General features: G+C 34.3%; 1 protein-coding gene across 2 annotated transcripts in view; it reads right to left on the bottom strand.

The window, feature by feature from the left end:
- Nucleotides 1-339: 339 nt before the first annotated feature.
- The window catches only part of LOC149797912 (polyubiquitin-C-like), a 31707-nt gene continuing 14446 nt past the window's right edge, over nucleotides 340-17600 (bottom strand). For both annotated transcript variants that reach the window (XM_089960495.1, XM_089960496.1), the window contains one exon: nucleotides 340-2069. In XM_089960495.1, the coding sequence (XP_089816621.1) occupies nucleotides 691-2069 (1379 nt within the window). In that variant the 3' untranslated portion in view covers nucleotides 340-690. The remainder of the gene's footprint in view (nucleotides 2070-17600) is intronic.

Below are 17600 nucleotides of genomic sequence, written 5' to 3'. Positions count from 1 at the left end.
GGGCATGGGGAGGGTACTTGCATCCCCAATGTCACCTCTAAATATGTTTTGGCCTGCATTCCCGAAACTTAATATCTGAGCACTATAGGTTTGTCTCCCACCCACCCATCCCCATCCCCCGAATTTTTGGGGGCACCCTTGATTTAGTATTGTTAGCGTGATTGGTTCCACTGTTTGTTGTGTGAAGAAAAAAAGCCCAACATTTATTTTTAAACTTTTAATGTTTTTCGAGTATTCAGCTTTAACTCAGTTACCACAGCCCACTTAGATTTATGTAAATTCATTAATTTGAAAATACTTTTGCAGCTAAATGGGAGACTGTTAAAATAATCTCGGTGAAAAGAGCCAAGTTAATGCTTTTCAAAACGCTGAAGCTAGTAAAGTCTCATCCTACAGATACAAACATAAAACATGTTGAAATAATTTGAAGTATTCAATACTTTCTCTGCATTATTTTGGTAACATGTTCTCATCAAACCAAAAATGCGGATCGTTTTTAATGCTTTTGTCGCATTCATTTAAAATTTGTCTGTGTCACATAACTTGGATTTTTATCCAGAGAAAGATGCACAGCTTTTAATACTGTCAAGTGTTTTCATTTTCTTTAAAAGAATTTAATTTCAACAATGAATGTTCTATACTATTCACTAAGTCAACAACTGGACTGTGATCACTTATGGTAAAGATCCTTCATTCTCTACCTGTCAGACGAAGCACCAGATACAGGATAGAATTTTTCTGGATATTACAATCAGAGACTGTTCTGCCATCTTCCAGCTGCTTGCCAGCAAAGATCAGACGCTGCTGGTCATGTGGAATGCCTTCTTTGTCCTGGATCGTGGTCTTCACATTCTCAATGGTGTCAGATTGCTGTACTTCCAGAGTGATGGTCTTCCTTCTCCAAATATTCACAAAGATGTGAATAAAACTTCCTTGACGGAGTATCAGATGAAGAGTGCATTCTTTATGGATGTTGTAGTAGCCGAGGGTTCTACCATCTTGCAACAGTTTGCCAGCGAAAATTAGACGTTGCTGGTCACGTGGGATACCTTCCTTGCCCTCGATCTTGGCTCTCACATTCTCGATGGTGTCAGATGGCTCCAATTCCAGGATGATGGTCTTCAATTTCTGTGTCTTCACATTGATCTTCATAGCACGTCTCAGACGGAGTCCTATATGGATGGTGGAATGTTTGTGAATGTTGTAGTCTGCAAGGGTTCTGTCATCATCGAGCAGCTTGCCAGTGAAGATCAGACAACGCTGGTAAGGATGGATGCCTTCCTTGTCATGGATCCTGGCCTTTACATACTCAATGGTATCAGATGGCTCCACTTCTAGGGTGACAGTCTTTCCTGTCTGAGTTTTCACAAAGATCTGCATAGCACATCTCAGACGGACAATCAGATGGATGGTAGATTGTTTTATAATGTTATAGTCAGATATGGTTCTGCCATCATCCAGCGTCTGGCCAGCAAAGATCAAACGCTGCTTGTAAGGTAGGATGCCTACTTTATTATGGATCCTGGCCTTTACATACTCAATGGTATAAAGTGGCTCCACTTCTAGGGTGAGAGTCTTTCCTATGTCATCTTTTACAAAGATCTGCATAACACATCTCAGACGGAGCATCCGATGGATGTTGGACTGTTTTAGCATTTTATAGTCAGAAAGGGTTCTGCCATCATGCAGCTGCTTGCCAGCGAGGATCAGACGTTGCTTGTAAGGTAGTATGCCTTCCGTGTCATGGATCCTGGCTTTTACATTCTCAATGGTGTCAGATGGATCCGCTTCCAGGGTTATCGTCTTCCCTGTCGGAGTCGTCACAAAGATCTGCATGCCAGCTCTTAGACAGAGTTCCATATCGAGAGTGGATTGTTTCTGAATATTGTGGTCAGCAAGGGTTCTGCCATCTTCTAACTGCTTGCCAGCAAAGACCAGACGCTGATGGTCAGGTGGGATGCCTTCCTTGTCCTGGATCTTGGCCTTCACGTTCTTAATGGTATCAGATGGCACAACTTGCAGGGTGATCGTCTTCCCTGTCAGAGTCTTCACAAAGATCTTCATGATGACTCTGCAAGATAAACATAAACGTTTTAACAGGTTACATATACAGTGCCACACAAATCATGAGATAGTTTGGTAAAGTAAAATGCTACTCGAATCGTTTCTTTTACATTTGCATGACTACGACAATACTACTGATGTTGCATTTTTGTAAGTTTCTGAAAATATTTAAATTCCCCTAATAATTCTGGCAAAGAATAAAAGTCCCTCAAACGGACTGACACTCTACTGTCGAAAAAGAATTTTTTTATTAATTTGAGAACATAGGTAGATTCAAAGGCAAGTGCCTTTTTGCCATTCACTCAAATCAACTTTAGGAATAATGTTTCATAGAAGAATGACATATTTGTCAGCTAAAGTTCACTCCATTTAAATTGTTTAGGAAAATAACAAATGCAGTGGTAACTAGATGAGCCAATCAGAAACAATGTTATCTAATTACTACACATGGATTTCGCTCATTCTTGACCGTTTGAAGTTTTTAATCAAACAGGCCTATATTCTAAATTTGACCAAAATCTGTTTAGAAATATAGGCTCCGTAGTGGAAACGGGCCCTGCCAATCAGAATCAAGAGCACATATATATATATATATATATATATATATATATATATATATATATATATATATATATATATATATATATATATATATATATATATATATATATATAAATCTTGCTCAGTACTGATCTCGTCCAGGAGTTTACAGATATAAGCCTGTACGGCAATCGAACATTTCTGAGAGCTCGATGGTATGAGCCTGTACGGCAATCGAACGTTTCTGAGATCTTGATGGTATGCACCTGTACGGCAATCGAACATTTCTGAGAGCTCGATGGTATGAGCCTGTACGGCAATAGATGATTTCTGAGATCTTGATGGTATGCACCTGTACGGCAATCGAACATTTCTGAGATATTGATGGCATGAGCCTGTACTTTCGAACTTTTCTGAGATCTTTATGGTATGAGCCTATACAGCAATCGAACTTTTCTGAGATCTTTATGGTATGAGCATATGTTTCATGTTATTCTACAAGAGTCCCTTAAATAGTGTAATGTCCAATGGCTAACAGAATGTTGATAAATCAACAGGTTAGTGTCTTCTTTTGAACTGCATAGCGCTGAAACCACCTCTGATATTTCTGAGGAATTCCATCATACCAAATTTGGTAACTAGACTATTTTCTTCTATTTCAGTTTACATGTTCAGAAGATACATGTACAAGCAGTACACATTTCTTCATCGTGGCTTTTAACCATGAACCTGATTAGACACACTCAAATTAAAACCGCATGTTAAGTTGTTTTTTAATCGACATGAAATATTTAAGAAAAATGAAGTAATTAAAATGACAAGCGTGCTATTTTACTGTGCTTCTCAACTGTATTGATAAACTAGACTTAATTAAACAATTTATCATTTTAGTTTACATTATCACCATTACATGCCTATTCAGCTAAAAACCTAAGTCAAGACCTTTGACCTTAAACTCACTGTTAGAGTACCGACTATCAACTTCTTTATTAGAATACAACTAAACATAAACTCTGTTCAGAATCCAGTGGCAGTTATGTATAAATGATTCTGTACATAAGCTGAGTGAAAATACAAACAATAACCTTTGACTTGGCTGTATTAAACTAAGCCACCATTTACCATGGTCATAAAGTAAATGAGCATTTTATTAAACTACCGGGCTCAGTTTTTGGTAAAACATTTGATTAAAAAAGGTTTGTCCTGTGTGGACCCTGTTTAACTGACATCATTGAAATGATTCCTTTATATATCCATAAACTGAGTGTATTGCAACTGTATTTATACTTGTGTGTTTCCGTGATTCAAAGCCATCAGGGATGAGGTAAACAGCTTTGACCTTCAAATCAAAAACATAAAATGCTTGCTATCAAGTTTCTTATAGAAAAAAACAATGAAATATAAACGGTCAAAATGTGTCGTTTTATGTACTAGTCCCTGTGTTCATAAGCTCTTTGAAGTACGTAAATACAAACATTTACCTTGAATTGAGCTCAGCTTCAAGTCGATCTGTTTTTCAAATTGTTCACAAAATCTGCTCAATTATGTATTCCCGAAATAAATTAATTTTATCCAAGTAAAAAAAATATAAAATTACGCACTAACTGACTGTCACTAAATTGCATGGAACTTGGCCATAAGCTTGGTTACAGTACACAATCTCGTGTAATATTTAATGACTTGCTTACTGAAATGCGAAATAAACGATACATTTCCGAGCAAAATATATAAAGTTTAATTATAGTAATGAGAGAGAGAGAGAGAGGGGCAAGTATTATCAAGTTTCATCATCTTAAAATAAAAATTCGATAAATGCTGTGATTTATTTTTTCATTCCCATTTACATTTAAATTGTTTGCTTTATATGTTCCCTCACAATGAAATATACACAGCACTATTCAAAATGCAACCTGTTCGTCCAGCCTGTTCAGTACGTGTGAACGAAATATACATCACACTGCGACACATTTTCTCAGGAATTGTACACTTGTTTACTTTTACCGTAGACCTATCGATTTTGCGTAAACCATTTGAAGCATTGCATACTGTAATTAACAGATTAACACATACTTAGGATTGCTTGTTCTGGTCACCTGAGGAGTTCACACACGAACCAAAATAACGGGGAAAAAGTTATGAAAAGTGTAGTCACTCAATATTTACGGTAGGAGATAAATTTGTATGTACTATTTTCAGTTAGTACAGATGCAATTTATTTGGTCCACATGACAAATATCAATATCTAAACCCAAATGCCATATATTTATTTACATTATATTTATATATTATATACATTAGTTACATTATAGTCCTATTATCCTTTTTAAGACGTGAACGAATGAACATGGATCTAAAAGCGTATTTATCCCGGGTTTAATAATTGGGCAAACAATGTAAAATTAATGAAATTTTGCCCATAATCGCACAAATGGCTTTAAACACGTATCCATGGTAAAACTTCGTTAATTACTCATAATTAGAGATGAATGAGATCTTGGCTTCAAAACTTGCAAATCCTAAGATTTCATGCTATCTTAAACCATTCGTATTATTCTAAGGTCGTCGAGAATATTGTCCCTCAGTTCGCTAAAATTATTCTAGTAATGTTCACTCATTTGAGATTTAATCTCTTAAATTTCTGAAGTTTTAATTTCGTGCATGTTAATTATGTCAATCAACAAGTCTTAACGAAATGAGAAAATCACATTAATGGCAGGTTAGTAACCCTATCAATCATAGAAATTATTGTTAAATACAAAATGAATTGCTAAATAGCAGTAAACTATTTACCTATTTCAAGTAAAGAAGGGAAACAAAATTTTATTTCTGAAGTTTGTCAGACGAATTCCAAAATAAACATAAAAGTAGAACATTAAAATAATGCCTACTCCTTAAATATCGATGCATTTTTCCGTGATGGTGATAAAAATCTACGGGTAAAAATCTGCAGGTAACGCCAATCGAATGGTATAGTTCTCTCGATATCTAATGTTTATGTTATAAACACTTTATTTCAAAGAAAGATGTATTTTTATATAAAAAAGAAAAAAAAAGAAATCCTGTAGTGTAATAAAGCTTTCGTAAACACGTCATAGATGTGTACTGTTGGGATAGACTGTAGTGTATGCTATGCATTGAATGATTATGTGGGATAATACAAAATTTTATATGGTTTGTTTTATATGCCAATATTATGCGAAAATATCACATGCTAACTACATTGTGTTTCGCATTCCATATTACAAGTCGAAAATTAGATAATTCTACAAACAACAAAAGATTTCATTCTTAAGTTTATATTTCTTATGCAAGATCGGTAGTAAAATATAACTGAAAATCATCAACCATTCTGAATGACCATTGTTAACAAGCGAATTCACCGAATTTAAGGTTACAATGTCACTCTGTCTTTTGCAGATAGATTTACGAAAAAGTGACGAAGAAAGTAGCACGAACAGCCAGTTCTAGAAAGCAGCCTTTAATACTGTGTTGACGAATTTGGCGCATTTAAAAATTATCACAAAGATCTTCTTACTTTTAAATCGTTCGATTTTGTGGCACGTATTTCAGTCAACAATGTTTATTTTGAAACATCAGAGTGTGACATTTACCACCAGCTGCTAAGAGCTTCCATAATTGACGTCATTTAAGATTCTACTTAATTCGCTATTACATGAAGGAGGGGTGTGTGTAGGCTGGTAGACAGCAAGAGATGGAGGGGATGCGATATGGTTTGAAACAAATACACTTCTTCCGATTTTTATGAAAAGAAAGAACAAAGCTTAGTCCTGCATCAAGACCTTTACACTTTTTTCCAAATTTGTTAAACGCTAGAGACAAAGTGCACACATTACTATGAGAACTCAAAAGTACAGCATTTGCGGTACTGAAACGGTCAGATTAGGAATTTCAGATCTGAAAAATAAACTGCAAAAAAGAAACATTATTTTTATCTAGATAAAACTGGTATCGCAAGACGAGTAATTTAATTATCTTTTCAAAGCTGCTATGATCATTGTGATCCAATATGTAATTTGGCAACAATCGGATGTCCCAATTTGACAAATCAGATGGGGAGTTTGCCCAAACCTGACAAACCTTAGCAAACGCTAAAATGTTTATTGTTAGTGATAACCTTTTCAGTGGCATATCAATTGATTCTAATTTTAAAAACATTTGCGTTTCTCCCTCCCTTTTAATCGTAACCGCATCCTTGATGAAATACCTAAAAATCTCACTAATATGACATGACCACTTTAATTATCTCAACCAATTTTCAGGGGGAAGAAGTCGAAGAAGATAAAAACCTTAAGGAAAAAACGGTTAGCACAAACTGATACAGCATATTCAGATTATAAACGGTATTAATTTAAAATATTATAACATACTCCCTATGGTTAACAGAGAAAGTAAAAAATGGCAATATACGCGTTATCCATAGGAGAGTGTTAATCATTATCGGTTACTATGGCTATGTCGCACGTTATTATCTGATGTATGTCATAGGTGTATGTCGTGTCAGAGTAAGCGCAATTATCTGTAAAAGTATGTATAAATACCTTGAATCACAAACTGAAATTTAGTTTTATATTAAACACGTGTTAAGAAGTAACTTGACTGGAATAATGGCCCTAGAAAATCACGTCACTGCGTGGGCTCGAGTATAAAATGGGCCTAGTACATTAAAGGGCCCAGAATGTTAATGGGCCGACAAATCTAAGTACCAAGTAGGGAATCCTTTAATGCAATTGGTTAAGAAAAAAGTTGATAAATAGATAAATATGCACACACACACACACACACACACACACTGTAACTCTTCTAGTGTTTAATGACATGCATATTGATAAACATTAATATATTAATTATTAACATGCACAAGAATACAAAAGGCTACCCAATAGTGAAATGAGTTAACACGATTTCAACTGCAGATTTAACTATATTTGTTTTGAGAAGTACAAAATGGAACTTATTTTTGTATTTATTTATACTAATATCTCAATATAAATATAATTTTAATATTAAAAATGATGTACAGTATTTGAGTGTATTTTAGTATATATGCATGTACTTTAGTATATTTGAGTGCATTTGAGTAAAAAGACTTGGGTGTTGCCACATATTACGGCTTCACCATTCAGATTATGCCCTAGTTACGAGCATAACGTCAATGGGTCAGACTGCTTACTGGATCAAACTGTAGCAGGACGGAAGAAACGAAAATACCGGAACAAAAAATAGATAGAGCAAGGACAAAGGTTACTAAAACATTCTCCTTCGATAACTAGTGATGCTTTTGATTCCATTAATTTCGATTATTTTTATACAGTATATAATGTTTAATAAACCATTTCTTAACGCTAAATGTCTAAATTATTAGGTGAAAATCGAATATAAACAAAATAGCAGTGTTAAAAATATGAATAATCAAATATTGAACATGAAACATAGTAAATACAACTCGTGCTCGCACCGAACTATCCTACTATACACTAAAGCATTTTGCTTGTCGAATATAGCATTGTGTAGGATATGGTCTCTATTTTAATCACTGGAAAATATGACCAACATAATATCTAGTTTATAGATATGATGATTGACTCACGGTAGAATATAATTATAAGTGTTGCTGCTTGACGATTCAGATCTAGACTGATAAATCCGCCACAAGCTTATAAAGATATTAACTGGCGTTTTCTTGGATGATATCGCCTATTTGTTAAAACCTTAAAAATTCTGCAGACACTCTTGCTAGCACACGTCTTACATACTTGCAGGTATATCTTGCGGGTTTTGAGCTAACGTCGGCTGGTAGATTCTTTTGGCGACATGCACATACTATTTCCTGATAAAATCCTGTTTTGGGCGGCTTATAAATCCAGGTGGAATAGCACAATGCTCTCTCGTGTGGCCATTTTGAATTTCGCGATAGATATAGATATTACCATATCAGTGTCTAAACTGTACTCAGGTGTGCTCCGGAAAGATTTGCAAGAAATATAATTGCACACTTTAATAAACAGGTGACATCAGATCACACATCGTCTATCAGTATCAACACAGAGTTGGTGGTTGATTTATCGGACTAGTAAAACAGAATACAATCTGACATGCGAATCCTCTGTGATGCAAGGACTTGGTTCTTTCACAACGTGTATAATTTTAGATTGTATTTTTTTATATATATCATTTCATCTCGTAACATATTTATTTTATTCTCTCAATATGTCATTAAGAAAATTTCGACAGCATTAAAGATTTTGTAATTTATTCAAACCGATGTAAATAATCATATAATGCCGCATTAAATAACAAAATTATAACTTACGAATGAAGTGCCATCCCGTAATTCAGTCAACTATGTCGCTCTGTTATTTTTCGTGTGTGCTTCATAAGTAATGATGTGATACATTCAACAAATTCCGTTAGTAACTACTCTAATAACATTCGCACGCGGCGCATAAATTGATTCAAGCGTGAATAAAGAGAGGCAGGTCTGCTTTTTAAGCGGATCTAAAAAGAAACGCATGCATTATATTTTTAAAAAATAAGATTCCGGTGAATATTGGTGATCAGCTGTGACACTGACTGAATTGATCTTGGACTGAATACAAACCCAGAAGTTTCGGATTTCAGTATTAATTAGTAAGCATACGACAAGGACTTGTAAAGAAAATATTGTACGTTAGTTATGCCTTTAGAAAATTTTTACTAGTAAATACTAGGTTAAATGAGAATAGCGTAACACATGAGGATAACCTACCGTAGCCGTAGCATTGTGCAGGCTTCACTGTGACTGATGAAACGTTGATCTGGTTTTAATGGAACCCGACGGTGTTTAAGTCCAATATATTTCAAGATTAAGTATTATTCAAATGATTGGTACACAGGAAATTTACGCACTTAACGGCGGCATTGGGACTTTAAGATGTCATACGATACTCATGTCATAAATGGAGACTTACTCACGGGGTAAGTGTCAAATATTGTCCGATGAGGCTGTCACCGTGTGATTATTAGCAGTATTGTATAGGCTGTCACCGTGTCATAGCAGTATTGTATAGGCTGTCACCGTGTGATTATTAGCAGTAATGTATAGGCTGTCACCGTGTGATTATTAGCAGTATTGTATAGGCTAAGCGAGATTAATTAGACAAGAGCCATCGGTAGATCTTCCGTTACCTTGGATAATCGCGACTCATTACAACTTACTAACATATTTTACATATTAAATAAACTTTAATACCACCAACACTTTAGAATTATTATATAACGGTATCTTATTTATAAAAAATGATTATGTTTGATATGTATTATTTAACTCATGTCAGTATACACAGAGACAGAAAATGCCAAATGTTTTCTATTGTTACAGATTTTGATGCCACCAGCTGCTGTAGAATTATGAAACACCTATAATTTTTTGGTCAAAGTCGCTGAAGGTTTACATTATATATATATATATATATATATATATATATATATATATATATATATATATATATATATATATATATATATATATATATATAACTCTCAAGAAGTATATTTTTAATGTAGAAAAACGTGAGGAATTTAAGGTATTTTTTTTTCTTTGTACACCTTCCCCATATGGTCTATAATGTATAGACTTTGTTAAAATGTACATGTCTGCACGCGTAGATTCAGTGAACTTCCGTGACAAACGTTTTTCCCCCGAGGGCACAAATCAATGTCATCACAATTATGCAGTATAGATTAGCCATGGGCTTGTTTTACCGCGTTCCTACGCAGTTGTCTTCCATTAGTGGTATTCTTATATTATTAGAAATGGGCACTATTGGAATCATTGGTTTATTATAATTTAGAATCACAATATGTAATCGGTACAATGTAAATTCGGCAGTTATCTAAAGTTTAATATCTTCGTACGGCTAAGAACACATTGTAGTAATCTAAATTATAATTTATTTAAGACTCGTGTATCTGATTATAAGTATTGCTCTGGGGTAAACTTGAAGGCTCGTGGCCATTCCGTACCCAAGTCGTTTCGTACCCGCGTGGTCATTCCGTACCCAAGTCGTTTCGTACCCAGTGGAAATTGATCGTTTCATACCAAAGGTGTTTGTCATTTCGTACCCAAGGTGCTAGTCGTTTCGTACCCGAGGTACTGGTCGTCTCGTACCCACGGTGCTGGTCGTTTCCTACCCGAGGTGCTGGTCGTTTCTTACCCAATGTGCTGTTCGTTTCGTACCTAAGGTGCTTGTTATTTCGTACCCAAGGTGCTAGTCGTTTCGTACCCAAAGTGCTGGTCGTTTCGTACCCATTACTTTACAAGGTCAAATATACAGTATTGTCATATTTACCGCTCCCTCTCTAGGCCTAATCTTGTTCCTACCTTAAAAATTCTTTTATCTACTGTTCATATTATCAAACATTGTCATATTTCTTGGTATTATTTAGTAATGACTAACGTGACTGAAAAAAATTTATAAATGTTTATCCTCTCAAAGCAACTAGAAATTCTGCGATATTTTAATAATTGGGTCTGAAGGCAGATAAAACAGTGCTGCTTGATTACGTTTCTCTTCTCCAAGGACCAATACTAGTGTTAATTTCAATTTTTGTCGCCTGCTTTTAAAGGTGTTGAACATGGTATACTATACGGACCGCCAATCCATTTTTGGGTACACTGCAGGCCGCATTAGCATACTTGTGCAAAGTTTTGGACACTTTCACCTATCACAAGAAACTAACAAGTTAGTGGCATTATTGAAATTCTCTGTTTTCAACTAAGTATAAATATTAATATTTTTTTCAAGGCGAGTGAAAATTTGTTTTCATTGTTTGGCATAATCTGTTTTATTTTGTTATCCTCTTTAATATAATGCACGTAAATAATCGCAGAGAGAGAGAGAGAGAGAGAGAGGATGGTTTAACTTGGCACTGCAATTCACATATATTTACTTCTGTATTTTAAAACTGATTTTATGCATGCTTTGATTCTGTCAGTATTGAAAAGTTTATAATACAGCAGTCAGGTAATATGGCATATATATTTTCCAGAACAGAACAGTAAAATTACAATCCAATGAATGATTGAGGGAGAAGTCTCAGTACGATGAAAGATTAGCTCAAACAGGTTTCTATAAGAACAAAAGACTAACAACATTATTCCGAATGGTACATTCCAGAGTTTTATTACATACATGAAGAAAACATAATTACAATTTCTGTTTTCAGATGTAAAATTCACTGTATAATAATGCCATTAATTTTCTTTGTCAGTCAGTTGTCAGTAATTTTGAGGAGATAACGCCGTTCTGCTACTCTTCCCACACCGAGAATATTCTCGCCTGCATTTTTTGATATGTTATTTTTCTTTTGGTATCTTCTCAGCTTTTTTCTGAGACCAGTTGAATCTGTATAACAACTGACGTGGCTTCGTCCTATAAGAGGCTAACTAGCACATAGAAAGGAAGATTGGCTTTGCCGGCGTTTTGCCTTGATCCTACGATGCTAACCCATGAAAATCGTTGTTGGTTCGAACAGATTTTCTGAACACAGACCATGATTAAAATGAGAATGTGTTGTTCGTAATCCAGGTTGACTCCACATAGTCAACCCAATTGTATAAAATATGACTCTTCGTGGACTGTTCCTTAAGACAGGCAAAGGCAGTGGCTATATATTCTGCAGACAAAAACGGTTACGCCATCACCTGAAAAAGAGACACATAATGAAAGCAACTTTTTAAAAAGATAACTCATTATAAGTTTTATAAATAATAAGAAAGCCTTAAACATGGGAGATAATACAATAAAAAGTTACTAAACCAATGACAAAGATGTCATTAAAAATACAAATTAGCAAATTCATTAGGGTGCCAGTATTAATTATTACCTTCCTGCGAAACTAATGAACACTCGTTTCTTGAATGTAGGTTTTTCTCAACCCCAATTCCTGCAGTTTTCGCCACATGGCTTGCCCCAGGTGAAATGCACAACCGTGGATAGGCACTCCTGGACACACAAGCCAGAAAGCTAGCCAGATATCTAAATAAATATAAAATAATGTGATGATGATGAAGAAGAAGCGTGTGCGTGTGTGAAGTAATATAAATAAATAATTTTTAGCAACTATGTTTTAATTTAAAGATAACATGAAATAATACCGAAAGCTAACATGAACAGATGGTATACGAACGTATAAAATGGCTACAGCTGGTTAAAATCAAGAAAAATAGTTCATCGGTAAAAATACACAATATAATTCGTTGGCTAATAATTGGAGAAGAATTTTACAAAAAATACATTATATTAATATTCCGAGACTAGCAACAACATCTAAAATCACTACTTCTACTGCTACTGTACAAGCCTGCTTCAAAGTCTGCAACAACCTGTTTGACAGAGGGAGGAGACAGATGTCGCTTCAACGCTTTGAATACCTAATTACAAACAAAGAAGTGATATGGTGTGATTTTGGATTTTAAACGTAGCTTTAACAATTTTTCGGTCATGTCTTCAGTGTGACAGTTTATAGTGATGTCTAGCACTGGGTCTTCATGCCGCAGACACGTAGCATGATGTCCCACCAAGTCACATTATCCTGACACCTGGCCGACCAGTCCTAATAATAACCTCTTAATGCTGAGTGCCATCTTTTGCAAGTCTTTGGTATGACTCGGCCGGGGATCGAACCCACGACCTTCCCCATCCAAGCCGGAGGCTCTAACCACGAAGCCACCGGAGCGGTTTATACTAGTACTACTACTACTACTACTACTACTATTACTACTACTACTACTACTACTACTACTACTAATAATAATAATAATAATAATAATAATATCATTGTACAGACCTGTCTCGCATGCACGAAGCTACTACCACTTTTGGCAAGCGTTACATTGTAACGCATGTTCACGTGGTCTTACTCTTTGGAAACAAGCTACACAATTGTCCATTTCTTGCTTGTACATGCTTGTGTGTGCTGATGTCTGATTATGTTTTACAACGCATTATTTTTTTAAAAATCAACTCAACTAGTTATATGTGTATCGTGTTTCCTTGTCAAATTTTGCTTGCACAGAAACATTATAAATGTAGCTTCATTAACTGACATAAATAGATATAACAGCATTAAAATAAACTGAGATAGAAATCAAACGTAAATTGTACAATACCTGACGACAAAAAATTAGAAGTGGAATATATGTCAATTGTAACAAAGGAGAGTAAGAGCAGGGACAATTAGTAACAATGTGTGCGTCCATGAAAACTATTGAATGAATTTTCTAATTGATTATTTTTGGCTTAATGATAAATTTTAATTCATTGTATATAACTCCAAGTTTACCTTCTGATCATTATACTAAATTAGTTGTGCTTGAGCAACCAAATTTAAATTTCCGAAGATAAAGTAAATCCCCAGTAAACAAGTGAGGTAAATATAGTATTAATGTCAAATAATTCTTGACAATTAATTTATTAAGATTTCTCCGAATCGAAAGACTGCTAAATAACAGAGAACACGTGTAATTATTTCAAAGCAAAACAAAATCAAATAAATAACCAAATACGTGTGAAATTGAACTAAGCTTGAAAGCTTCAGCTTACTAGATATCCGTGGATTTTAACATTTGATAACTTAACATTTCAATTGTGCTTCCCATTAAAGTATACAAGGTCATGTAGAATTCATATAATATTATCCCTTAATTATGTTCCTATTATTATTATTATTATTATTATTATTATTATTATCGATTTATATATAGCCATTACTTCACTAACATGAAGATTCATTTGAGCATTTTAGCATTGATCATTCGTGTAATTCCCTTTGTAATTTTGTATGCCTCTATCTATATATATATATCTATCTATATATCTATCTATCTACATGGCGAATACCGTTATTTGTGTATTTGTCCAAAATTTCACAAAGAAAGGGGGTAACGTTTCTTGAACCATTTTATAACCGCACACCATCTCTTATGACGTTTTAAACGTTAATTGTCGCCAATTATAGCAAAATCGACAAAATCTTGTCAAATTCATTACTATAATAAGGAGAACAATATCATAAACTTCGCGTTATCCGTGGAAGCGTAAATTTGCATGCTTCACAATGATATCACATTTTTTTTCTCTCTTACTAATTGTGTGTACACCATGAGAAACATTGCACTCTACCAAAAACAATGTTACATTTATGTACCCAAATGATCTCACATAGACCAATGAGCTTTTTATGATAATTAGCATCACCTTAAAGATGACAGTAGAAAACGCAGTGAATGTTATCGGTGGATTGCAGGTGTGTAATCATATTTTCCCATTTTATATTATCTAATTACTGTACAAGTTTTTTTTTGGCTGGGTGGATTTAATGCAGCTAACTATTTTATATTACTCATTAAAATCGTTAATATTTAACAAATATGACGTAGATGAAAATTATCACCGATGGTTCAAGCTGATCAGATGCATAGATCATTAGGTCTTCGCCCAATTGGCCCAAGTTATCTTCGTGTACTTTATGCCTTTGATAATATAAGTGGTTTTTTTTAATTTGGTGGGTGAACTGCAAAATATATTATAGTATAACTGTTTTATAATAAATCGCAGAAATCAGTTATATATTAATTAGTACGATGACATTTTGACTTATGAGTACGTTTGTACTTGGGTAGGTTTCGGCGTTCGTGGGTACGCTTTGACTTGGTTACGTTTCGGTTTGGGTACGTCGGGAAATGGAGTACATTTCACCACTATGTTTTGACTGCAAGCCCCAAATACTAACATTTATTGGATTTGTGCAGATCATCTTCATTTTTTTTCTGAAATCCGTAAGTACTAGTTTTATTATATTATTACCCGTCACTCGTAAGGTTTTCACTGGTAAATTTTTAAAGTCTGTATGTTGCGGGTATAATTCAAGGGAGCCTTTTCAATGTACACTGAAAATATAAAAATCAAAACTTACCCAATTTAAAGCAAGACCCAACACTTCGAGGTTGGGACATTTACCTAGTATGATACATCGAAAGATCCGCATAGCAGTAGATACCTTTTCCCAGTAAATTGTGAATAGGCATATAATACTTTAGATTGCTTTTGTTTGAACAGTTTGAAACGATAACGTGACGTTTGCTACTGAGGGTTTTTAAATAATTTAATATGGAATAACTCTACATATTTTTTCTAAGAGATGTAATTTGCAAATCAGATCCGATTGTAGGGGATGAAAAAGAAGCCCAACTGGAGAGAGAGAGAGAGAGAAAGAGAGAGAGAGAGTTTGGAAATAGTATCTTATGTTACGTGTTTAGGCTCGAATAAACAGTAACACAATAAAGAGTGAAAACAACAAGATTTATAAAATATAACAAATAATTTATTTAATTGGAAAAAGTCTGTAAAAATGAAAATATATGAACTTACGGTTTCCAGAATCAAATCCAAAATAATCCAAGAATAAACCACGAATAAAATTTTCGAAGTCCTTATATTGAAATGTTCTAATGATTTTAAGTTCGAATCCCGAGGAAGAATCCAAGATGGAAGGCGATGAAGTATGCTGTAACCTGTACTGTGCCGAAGTCTACGGTTCCTTGTAGAAACAATAATTAATCCTCCGGTTTTGGAAATCCAAATAAAATTGTTATAAGAAATGTCGTTTTTCAAGAATTCTGTATGAATACAATAATATTTCCAGAGAAACGAGTTTATATTTTAGAGTCCAAATAATCTAAAGAAAAATTAACAAATAACTCAAAAGCTCAAAAAATTAAATACTGGTCACAACAAAAGAAAAAAAAACTTCAACATCACTATTAATACTAAATATTTCGCAATTTTGAAATGCCTAATTGCGAAATAGAGGATCACGTGATCATGTTTACATATAAAATCAGTAGCCCCTGTATGTCCTTGATAAGAACCAATCATTTTACTCCGAGAATAAAAGTTGTTTACTTGACCCTCCATCAAGGCCATGAACTAAGTCAAAAATAGAAACAAGTGTTTCTGTTATTAGGTATTTATGTAAAGATTCAGGTCAAACTGAATTGTCTGGAAAATATCAAATTCCTAGTAAACAAAATTACATTATATTGATACGTAAAGAAAATAAAAAGACTCAAAAACCCACAAACAATCAAATCAAATCAATCACAAATTAAATCAAATATAAATTAAATCAAATATACGTCACAATTATGTGTGAATTAGATTTGCCGATGTCGCTGTTATCAGATTATATTCTTGCAAGGCTTCGACGATTGTCGGCGTGCGGATTTTGTTAGGTTAATTAGCTTTCCCGCCAAGATCAAAAGCACGTGCGGAAGTTTTGAAAATGCCAATATCATGTATACGCGACCGTGACAATCAATTGCCCATGATTAAAAAAGTGCCGAAACTACTGATATAGATGCATGAACACATAATGCAGTAATTGTGTCGGCCAGTGATTTTTTTATGACAATTAGTATCCCCAGTAAGATCATAGCACTGAATACAATGAAAGTTATTATAGTGACAATGTAATCGCTGCTGAGACTCAAGGGTCGTCAAAAGTAACATGGGTGGAATGCATGTGTGTAACCATAATGTTCATTTCAGATGATCTGATTACTGTAAAGGTTTGTAGGACTAGATAGATTTTAATGCAGCTAAATAATTTATACTAGCCTTAAAATCGATAGCATTTTGCCAAACGATACGGTGATGAAAATTGTCACTGATGATTCAAGCTGATAAGCTGCTTTAATCAACGTCTAATAGGTCCAAATTACTTCATGCCTGTGATAGTATAATTTTATTTCAATTAATTTGGTCGGTGAACTGCAAAACATTACAACTGTTTTGTAATAAATCACAGAAATAAGTTCAAATATTGGTAGTGTAACTGTCTGACTTATGGGTACATTTTGACGGGTACGTTTATGCCGGGGTACGTTTTAACCAGTATTAAAAAATAACGCAAACACACACAAAGACCGGGCAAAG

This window comes from Sinohyriopsis cumingii, chromosome 6 (genome assembly GCF_028554795.1).
Source record: "Sinohyriopsis cumingii isolate HCF-2022 chromosome 6, ASM2855479v2, whole genome shotgun sequence".
NCBI classification, from domain to species: Eukaryota; Metazoa; Mollusca; class Bivalvia; order Unionida; family Unionidae; genus Sinohyriopsis; species Sinohyriopsis cumingii.
The sequence above is the reverse complement of the archived record's forward strand: the minus strand, read 5'-3'. Positions and strand labels throughout refer to the sequence as shown.